The 10083-nt window shown below is 41.6% G+C and overlaps 2 protein-coding genes across 2 annotated transcripts; both read left to right on the top strand.

The window, feature by feature from the left end:
- The first annotated feature begins 210 nt into the window (after positions 1 to 210).
- On the top strand, positions 211 to 4900 carry uap1l1 (UDP-N-acetylglucosamine pyrophosphorylase 1, like 1). Its single transcript, XM_048258498.1, has 9 exons — positions 211 to 867; positions 1213 to 1417; positions 1540 to 1715; positions 1945 to 2117; positions 2489 to 2682; positions 2923 to 3063; positions 3176 to 3361; positions 3811 to 3877; positions 4472 to 4900. The coding sequence occupies exons 1-9, from the start codon at positions 582 to 584 to the stop codon at positions 4538 to 4540; spliced, it is 1497 nt and encodes a 498-aa protein (XP_048114455.1). The 5' UTR covers positions 211 to 581; the 3' UTR covers positions 4541 to 4900.
- Positions 4901 to 4994: 94 nt separating this feature from the next.
- On the top strand, positions 4995 to 8506 carry zdhhc12b (zinc finger DHHC-type palmitoyltransferase 12b). The gene is made up of 5 exons (XM_048258500.1): positions 4995 to 5649; positions 5831 to 5970; positions 6050 to 6142; positions 6353 to 6519; positions 6971 to 8506. Exons 1-5 carry the CDS (start codon positions 5553 to 5555, stop codon positions 7284 to 7286), a joined length of 813 nt encoding a protein of 270 aa, XP_048114457.1. The 5' UTR covers positions 4995 to 5552; the 3' UTR covers positions 7287 to 8506.
- The last annotated feature ends 1577 nt before the right edge of the window (positions 8507 to 10083 follow it).

Here is a 10083-nt window from a genome sequence, read left to right as displayed (position 1 = left end):
AAAGAAGTGTTCTGTTGAGTTCACAAGAAGTCACTAAATTACTTGGACAGTAAAGCATCAATAAAAGAAAATGTTTGCTAATGACAGTGACTTTATTATTACATTAACTGGTTTATAAATTAACCATATAGTTCACTTGCAATGTCTCACCATAGCCTTGGCAACATTGGGAGGAGGGAATCCTCTTAACAGGATGGAAGGCATCACATGACCACTGCAGAGGAAGTTCACGTTTGACCGTCGTTCTGTTTTCGTACCTAATTCTGTATTTTAAGGACTGTTTTTGAGTGGTTAGAATTGGCAAATGCGAATCAGTCACCTTATTATGCCCAGCTAAGCAATGCATATTTAGGGGGTGGTTTGCGGTGTTGGCCGCGTTCTGTTTGCACAGGCAATAATAGCACATCACAAGACAAACAGTTGGGATATGTCTACGAATTGGTCACGAGTTACTTTCAAGGGGAAATGTAACAAAGTATCACGTCAGGTGAGTCACTGATGGTCGCGGAGCAAACACCTGACAGCTTGCAGTGTCTTATTAGGAGACTTACCAATTTTATTCTGAAAGATATTCTGCAAAGATGTCCTTTGAGGAAACGAAGTCGCGATTAGAAACTGCGGGGCAGGCTCATATTTTGCAGTTTTGGTCGGAACTATCTTTTGACGAGAGACATACCTTTCTGACCGAGCTGTCCCAGCTAGAACCTGGGGAATTGAAGGAGCATTGTCGACGTGCAGCCGATTCTGCCAACAGCCAATCGACCTCTCAGGATCTGCTTGACCAAAGGATGGAACCGGTGCCACCAGAATTTATTGGCAGTGTGCGGAAAACCGATCAAAAAACATTGATTGCTTGGGAGGATGAAGGTCTGTATGTAGTTATTCGTTCTGGTTAACTTAAATAGTAAGTTGTATTTTGTCAAATCGCTTAAAATTCATGGAGGTGTGAATTACTATCCTTTGCGTGGAAAATAGTTACCACAAGGGGACACTCTTGAGGTAGGCTATAGCTCTATGTTTTTAAAATTTAGGAAGTTCAACTGAATGATTCCCTAAGTACCTACTGTGCACCCTTCTATATGATTTGAATTATTTGAGTACTTTTTCAGTGTCCTAATAACACTTCCAAATAACATTTCATTTGAGTTTGGCCTGTTTCCATTAGAATGCTGCTACTTTGTCATTGTGTGTTTGTTTGTGCGTGTGTTTTAGGGTTTTTGCAGATTTCCAAAGGCAAAGTGGCAGTTTTACTCTTGGCTGGAGGCCAAGGAACAAGGCTAGGAGTGCCTTATCCAAAGGGAATGTACAGCGTCGGGCTTCCCAGTGGGAAAACATTGTACCAAATTCAGGCAGAAAGGATCCAAAAAGTTCAACAGCTGGCTGAACAAAAACATGGCTCAAAGTGCACCATACCATGGTGATGTATCCCATGATTGCTTGCTCAAACTCATTGTACCTACTGATTCACAGTTAAGTTACTCCTCAAACAAGCTCATGCAGAATCACTTCAATGCTATCGATCCTTCTGTTGTCGTTCAGGTATATCATGACAAGCGAGTTCACTTTGGAACCCACAGAGAGGTTCTTCAAAGAAAACCATTTTTTTGGACTGAACCCATCTGATGTCTTCATGTTTGAGCAGAGGATGATTCCAGCCGTCACCTTTGATGGAAAGGTCATCCTTGAAAAGAAAAGTAAGATCGCCATGGCCCCAGGTTAGTAAAAAGATAAATGCTTATTTGTCCAAATGACTGTCCGAATGTCTGATTTTATACAAGACATATATTCTTTGAAACATTATAAGTTGTTATATGTAAAAAAAGAAGGCCAACTCACTGAAAAACTTGTCTAAGAACAGTGTTACATAGTGTTAATTTTCTACCGGCATGTGCAGTAAATGTATTACTAACAATTTGTGAACTTTGTGAACCTCCTGTTTGTCAGATGGTAATGGAGGGCTGTATCAGGCTCTTGTGGACAACAAAGTCTTGGAGGATATGGAGAAGAGAGGGGTGCAGTACCTCCACGTTTACTGTGTAGACAACATCCTAGTCAAAATGGCTGACCCTGTTTTCATTGGCTTCTGTGTGCAGAAAGATGCAGATTGTGGTGCTAAGGTAGTGTGTCATGCATTGACCCCCCCATCCACACACACACACACACACACACACACTGCATTTGCTGATGTCTGTCTTGCTGATATCAAGAATCATTGGCCTGCACTTGGGTCAAGGAGAAACACTGAAGCGTGATATACTTCCTCTTGCTCATGTGGTTGCTGCTTGCAACATTTGAGAAACCAGGCGTAAGTGCCCGAGCACGGAGCACAACATTGGTGAGGGGCAGGGAGAACAGCATTTTAGCTCTATGAGGCCTTGTGTCCTAAAGACAAGTGCCGTACCATAACACTGCTACTGGCTGACTGACCTATGGTCTTTTGCATTGCATGTGCTGTCCTCACTGATGTTCCACATTGCTGGTGTAATAGGTGGTGGAGAAAGCCTACCCAGCAGAGCCTGTAGGGGTGGTGTGTCGGGTGGATGGGGTGTACCAGGTGGTGGAGTACAGTGAGATCCAGCCTGAGACAGCAGAGCTGAGGGGACCAGGAGGTGAACTGCTCTACAGTGCTGGAAATATCTGCAACCATTTCTTCACACGGGATTTCCTAAAGGACATAACAGAGTGAGAGGGCAATTGTGATATATTTTCTAAATTTGAATTTATTTGAATGCTTGAAGTTTGATTGAAACAATAGCCAACTATTCCACTTACTTGTTACACTATTACCATATCCTAGGAAATGATTTATGTACTGGCATCTTTCGGATAGATGCTAGTAAATCAATAATATTAATCAATAATATTAATATTAATAATAAGATTGTCATTTGATAATTAGGTCTTTTTCTGTCCTTTTCTCAGGAACTTTCGGGGACAGCTGAAGCAACATGTAGCTTTGAAGAAAGTTTCATTTGTTGATAAAGAGGGCAACCAGGTCAAGCCAACCAAACCCAATGGAATCAAAATGGAGAAATTTGTCTTTGACGTCTTCCAGTTCTCAAGGTGTGTATTCTGTATGTAAATAAGAATAGGAACAAGCTTTGGGTGCATGAAATGTGTTTTAATGACACAGGGGTGAAATACAGGTACTAGTGTTAATGTGTTTTGTTATCAGGAAATTTGTGGCATTTGAGGTCCTGAGAGAGGAGGAGTTCTCTCCCCTGAAGAATGCTGACGGGGTGCCTCTTGACACTCCGACCACGGCGAGACGCTCTCTCCTTGCTCAGCATTACCGCTGGGCTCTTACAGCTGGGGCCAGCTTTGTAGACAGCAGTGGAGAACCCATTCCTCCGAAACACAGGTTAGACCTCCACAGAACTTTGCTGAAGGGCTTTGCAAAATAATTATCGTTAAGCCAAAGCCCTATAAAAGTCACTTCTGATACAGATCTAATTCTTTTCTAGTGGCCTTAAAAATGATCTTTGAAGAGTTTGATTACAAATAGCTTGGTCAGATGTAAGTCGCTCTGAATAAAAGGCCAATTGATAAAACGTAATAAAATGTAAGTTAAATCCAGTGAAACCAAGTGAAATATTTTACCCCCTCTTACTGAAAATAGTGTCAAAGTAATACTACTTCTGCAAACCAGTCAGGTATTCATTTACTGAAGATCCTCCATGATTATTTTTCTCATAATAACTGGGATCTTTATAGATGTATATAACCTATTTTTAGAACAACAACTGCCAATGGTTTTGTAGACATGATCAGTGTCATGAAAGATTGATCTGTTTGTTATGCTCACTTCAGTTTGGCCTGTGATGAAGATCCGCCTGTAATGTGTGAGATCTCGCCGCTAGTCTCCTACTTTGGTGAGGTAAGATGGTTAGCTATCGCTTTGCACCTCATAGGGCTTTGGCTGACCTCTGGGGGAAACGAGAGTCCCGAGATGCCATTTGAGCATCTGTTTCTCATAACACACAAGGATTGTGTTCCCCCACTGAACTGGTGTAGAGTTGGCTGGACCCACACACAGCACAGTGAAATATTTCCCTTACTTTCTCTCTTCTTTCTTTTAGATTAAATAAGTGCTTGTTATACTTGTGTTCACAAAATACATTTATTACATTTCTATTAACATGACAGATGCTTAATGTGATTGTAGTTTGATATACCTCGTCAAAATTTACTTCCCATCGTAGGCAACTGTAAGCATGTATCATGTATGGGGCTCACAGCATCCTGTTAGGGTTTTGATTTGCAGTCAGGGGAAGAGTGGTCCATATGGTGATTTACTGTGCTCTTAGGGGGCCCCTGATGGCCACAGACGCAGTGGAGCTACAGTATGCTCAGACCAAGGAAAAAGGGGTAGAGTAACAGCTGTGCCTCTCAACACTCACACAAACCTCTTCCAACCCACCTATCCCACACTCCCTGCCCTGTCTCTTTTTTCCTCTCTTTCTGTTTTAAGGGTCTCGAGTCCGTGTTGAAACAGAAAGCCATAAGATCCCCTTTTGTTCTCGATGGGAAGATGCCCTGACCTGACCTCACGTTCAGCGACGAATGGCACGATGAAAGACCAGATACACCAGCCCACATACAGAAATTATGTAGCCTATAGGCTATTTGAGGCATGCTCTATAAACAAACAAATATAAATGGCGGTCCTTAAATGTTTACATATAAGGGGTTGATGTTCTTTAGTGTACTGTATTCCATTTTCACATAATTGGACTGTTGTCCATCCAGCCTATTTTACTGTCTCTGTTTTATACCTTTTTATTTGAACTTCACATGGCATATCTATGCCACATTATAATGGTTAGGCTACATCTTCACAAATAGCCATATCTTGAATTAAAACCTCAGAGAATTCATTAAAGCTGATGATTACACTTCATTTTGAGTATGAATTTATTGAAACATGCAACTAAAGATGGACTGAAATACCTTGTGTTTACCCTTGGGCAATGAAAACTGAACTAGAGCCAGAGAAAATTTGATGCGGTCAATGCTGTCCATTGTGACTTTTATATATTTATTTCTCTATTAAAAATAGTGTTTCCCTGTTAGGACCCCGTAGTTATTTTAGGTCACGTGGACAGAGTTGTCCAATTGTAGCACTTCATCCCACTGAGCGACAGCGGAACCGAACAATAATATAAACAAGCTTATTAGAGCGAAAACTGTTTACCAAATAATCTAGCTGAGAGAGTCAAGCTGTGCCAGTTCGCCAGAGTAAATTAAAAAGTTGACTTTTTGAAAACCACTGGGGCTGTTTGTTAGGGCTAACGATATTTACGCGATGGTTAGCGTTATCTTGCTTGCTAAATTTGGTTGAAAAAGAGGTTTATAATGTAACCCAATGTTAGCTGAACACGTCTTGTTATTCCATTTTTATTGTTAACGTGCCATGCATGATGCATGGGCAATTATGCAATCTGTGTTCATTGTAAATGGTCGCAAGTCTCCTTGCTTGGCAGCTTGTAAATGTAATTTAACACATGAATAGTTGGTTGCCAGTGTAAGGTTAATTGTCTAAGTATGCTAGGATGTTCAAAAATGTGTTCGGGTCAGGATTTCTTGTTAGGACTGCACACGTTATTCTGACATGGGTGATAACGTTGATTCTATTTCTGCACGACACCGGTAAGTAGATGTGTGCATGCTAGTATGGTTAAATGATTTTATAACGTTAGGCTACCTGTCGCTCGAAAAGATCAAGTCTAATGAAATGTTTTTTAAGTACCTTTACAATTCATCACGTTGTTATACGTGTTTTGATGCCATAATGAGACGGTGTGGGGATTGTTATTCCTCATTATTGCAGACCTGAGAAAGCAAGAGGAGACCGGGGAGCTCGTCAAACCGGTGCTTTTCGTACTGCTGGTTCTGGTGTCGGTGCTTCTCTATTTTGCTGTGTCGCTGATGGATCCAGGCTTCGTTCTCTCTGACGACAGCGACGTCCAGGTATGTCACAACATATACATTGGTTACATTGACAATATAACATAACATTGAAGTGTTAATTCAAGGTTTTGCACCTCAGTTTACCCTGGGCGTCACAGAAGAGCAACAAGACATGATCCCCCACACACCAAAGTCTTTAAGGCTCCGTCGTTGTGGTCATTGCTTATTGCAGGTATTTTAAATGTGTTATTACCGGTAATTGTCATTTATGACTCAATTACTTGTGTAGGACTGTTGCCTCCTCCACTTTAATAGGCAATTAATTATTTATTATGAAACTGATCCTGTAAAGAATCCCTTACTGATTCTCATATGAATATAAATGAATATTACATAGATGTGTTGACATGACCTTCTATTACCTCCTCCTGCATCTGAGCAGCAGCCAATGAGGTCCAAGCACTGCCAGACATGCCAGCACTGTGTACGGCGCTATGATCACCACTGCCCGTGGATTGAGAACTGCGTGGGTGAGAGGAACCACCGTTGGTTTGTGCTCTACCTGGCCATTCAACTCCTCGTCCTGCTGTGGGGGTTTCACATGGCCTGGTATGTCTCATGCCATGGAAAAACATTGAATTGGTAGTCTGCTGTCTTCTCCTTGTCTACCTTATCACAGTAATGGAAATGATTCATGCCTGGCATATGGAAAAAAAAGGTCCCAAATAGCAAATTACAGAATTTGAATTGAGGACTATAAAGCTCAACCAGGCCACCTACTGTATAAGTAGGTCTATGAAAGCTGCTTTTCTGAAGTGATGCTAGTAACCAAAGACATAGAGAACACTCACAAAGATGACAGATGATCTCTGTGTTTGGGTCTACAGTACGATACTAGATTTTCTTAAATGAATATGCTGTACTGTATTAAAACCCTTTACCCTGATGCCTATAGCACAAGTTAACAAAGAAGCTCATCTTATTTCCAATTTTGTGTTTTGACTTGTTTGAAGCTGTTCAGTTCATCAGCCTTCTCTCCCTCTCTCCTGGACTGGTGTAGGTCTGGCTTCGCCTACGCCTCCACCTGGCAGCTGTGGCTCCGGACCAACAGTGTCCTGCTGGGGGCGGCTGCCCTGGTAGCGGTGCTCTCCCTGACCGTGCTGCTGTTGCTGGGCTCGCATCTCTACTTGGTGTCCCTCAACACCACCACCTGGGAGTTCATGTCGCGCCATCGCATCTCCTACCTCAAGCACTGCGGTGCCGACGAGAACCCCTTCGACCGCGGCACGCTGCGCAACCTCTGGGGCTTCTTCTGTGTGTGGGGGACGGTGGTGTGGGAGAAGGTGTACTTCCGAGAGGACAACGATCCCATCTGAAGGGAGATGTCTCGCGGTAATAAGTAAAATCCAGACTTCTGAGGAAAGCAAAGGCGTCTGTCCAGATTTCTTCTTCTTTCCTAAAACATTTTTCGGCTTGTGGAAGACGTTCTGTCTTTAAACAGTTTGAGAAGAAATTGCTGGAGCCCAGGGATCAATTAAGCAAACACACAAAGGAGAAAATTAGTACAAATGATGGTGTTGTTTGTTGTGCACTTTGCAAAATCCAAAAAGCTGCTGCTTTTGATGGATTCAGATTTCTTGTAACGATGGGTAGGGTTGGAAAAGGCAGGAAATAGCTGTCAAAAATGACTTATTTGGCACGTCTCTGTATGCTACAGATAATTACTGCCATGAGCACAGATACAGAACCATATTAATCCAGCACACACTTTTAACAGTTTGGCTGTGTGAACAAGGTCTTTTCTGGTCGTTTCAGAATTGGCTGATAACCGTTATAGTTTACCTGTAAAATGTGAAGTGGTTGAAAACTAGTTACCATAATATAAGCTTAAAGCTGCCTTGCTAGGATGAACAGGGTCTTGATAGAATCACAGCCAGCAAATGGCAAGTCAGCTGTCAAACTGTACATTTTATCTGAACAGAAAAGACTGAAACGTTTTCTATAATTCACAAGCCATTACTTACATTCCTACATCTTTGAAAACATTTTACAGTAATGTATTTTTTCATCAGAAATTGTGTACGGTTGTGAGTTCCTCAATCTTACTTGTTGTGAGACCAAGACAAAGAAAATCAATCTGTACCAAATCAGCTGAAACCCCACATAAACAGAACAAATTCACTTTAGATATTTATGCATATCTGTGTTCCGTAAACTCTTCCAGTTTCTCTCGCAAGCATGAGGCCACTTATACCAGCCTAGTATGGAGTGCATGTAGATTAGAAATCTGAGACTTTGTGGAGAAGAACAGAAATGCAGTCTGTGGTGTGTTTTTTCCTTCATATTAGACAGTTGAAGTTCCCTTCTGTGCAATATATCAGTCATTGAGATTTGAGTGAAAGCAATAATTGCAATGTTTCTTATCCTGTTTTGCTGTTTGAGTAACTTTGATAGATTTTGCACAGTGTTTTGCATCATTGATATTTGTGTTTGCTATCTAGTTCAGTTTGTCTTTATGCAATATTTCATGGTGGTGCAATATTTTACTTTTTTAAAACAAAATTTCAGTATTAATAAACTGAACATTATTAGTCAAGATGTGATTTATTTGTGAAAATACATTCATCCCCTTTATGAATCTGCAATAATCACATATTTATTTATATTTTCATTATGTTGAATGTATAAAGGACAAAGTCTCATTTTTAGTACAATAATGCTTTTACGTGTTCACAGTATGACTCACATCAGTAGTAAATCACGTAGGGTCTTAGTACATACAACATCTAGACAGACATTAGAATGACACATAGAATACTGTAGCATCCTTAGAGTTTAGTACACTTCTGCTTGAACTAAAACCCTTCCATACTCAACCCAGGTCACACCATCCATCTTAAATAAACATTAACATAATATTTTCTACCCCAAGCATGACTTAAAGGCTGGTAAAAAAAGAAAAAGAAAAAAATCACTGGCTTTTCATAAGATTTCTATACTTCAAGAAGTATGCCACAAAAGACTTAAATAGACATACAACACAAGAGACTGAACACCGACAGTAGCCTTCGATAAGCATTACAAAGTAATTTTGTCCTAAACCCATCCAGTGACTGTATGGATTCGAGAACTACAACAAACTCACAAACATGACCCAACTCAAGTGTAGAAATGTAGGCTTCAGTAGTGTTTTCAGAGTGCAAAGAACTTGTCTGCCGGTCTCTGTTTAGACGTCAGGTCAAATTCATCAGACTGAACTGCGTGCCTTAAACCATAATCAGGTCAGTCGCTCACACAGCGCAGCCTGGAGCACCGCGGGAGTGAGGAGCATGGGGAGGTCGGGTCACGTGACTCCAGACCCCTCTACAATAACCAGCTAGCACTCTCATAATGACTTACTCACTGCCTCGCTCTTTTAAGTGATGCCGGCAACGGCAGTACTGTCAAACAGCACACAGCACTCATTTCTGCAGGGAGTGCAGACTGTATTCATTGCTTAAAGCTTAGCAAATGGTCCTTCATTTGCGTGAACACAACCCAATGAAGAAGGTTCACCGTTTTAAAAAGTGCAAATATCAATCTGGCATCAGTTTTTGCTAGAGGAAGACATTTAGGTCAGCTGCACAGTAGAGTTCCTCTCGGTTGTCAGTTTTGTATAAAAACAAAATGGTCAACAGTGAACGACCAAAAAAAAACATCATATCATCGAGTAAAATGTTTCTAATCATCAAATTAACGGCACATAACCAGCTCAGACAGGAATGGAAAATGCAGACACTCACACATACAAAAAACTCTGACTTAAATAAACATAGACTTGACCTGCTGTAACACAGACATTGAGACGACAGAGCCAGACAGATAGAGACAGACAGACAGACAGACAGACAGACAGACAGAGTGACTGGCTGACTGAAGCGGTGCTGAGCCTTGAGAAGCAGGTGAGAGATGCATTCAGCGGTAGGCGACTCACAGTGCTGGGGGTCCCTCTCCTGGCTGCTGGTGGCAGGGCAGACAGTGGCGGGACTCGAGAGTGGGGGTAGGGGGTGTGGGAGCAGGCAGTCGTTTTCACAAGCACAACACAGAGCTAGACAGTGCAGGCATCCACGCTTCACTGGCTCCTCTCTCCTCCTTCTCTTCAGTCTGTGTTGGTAGCGGACGGAGGAGGGTTAA

This window comes from Alosa alosa, chromosome 12 (genome assembly GCF_017589495.1).
Source record: "Alosa alosa isolate M-15738 ecotype Scorff River chromosome 12, AALO_Geno_1.1, whole genome shotgun sequence".
Taxonomy (NCBI): domain Eukaryota; kingdom Metazoa; phylum Chordata; class Actinopteri; order Clupeiformes; family Clupeidae; genus Alosa; species Alosa alosa.
Note: the sequence above shows the minus strand (reverse complement) of the source record. Positions and strands in the feature narration are given on the sequence as shown.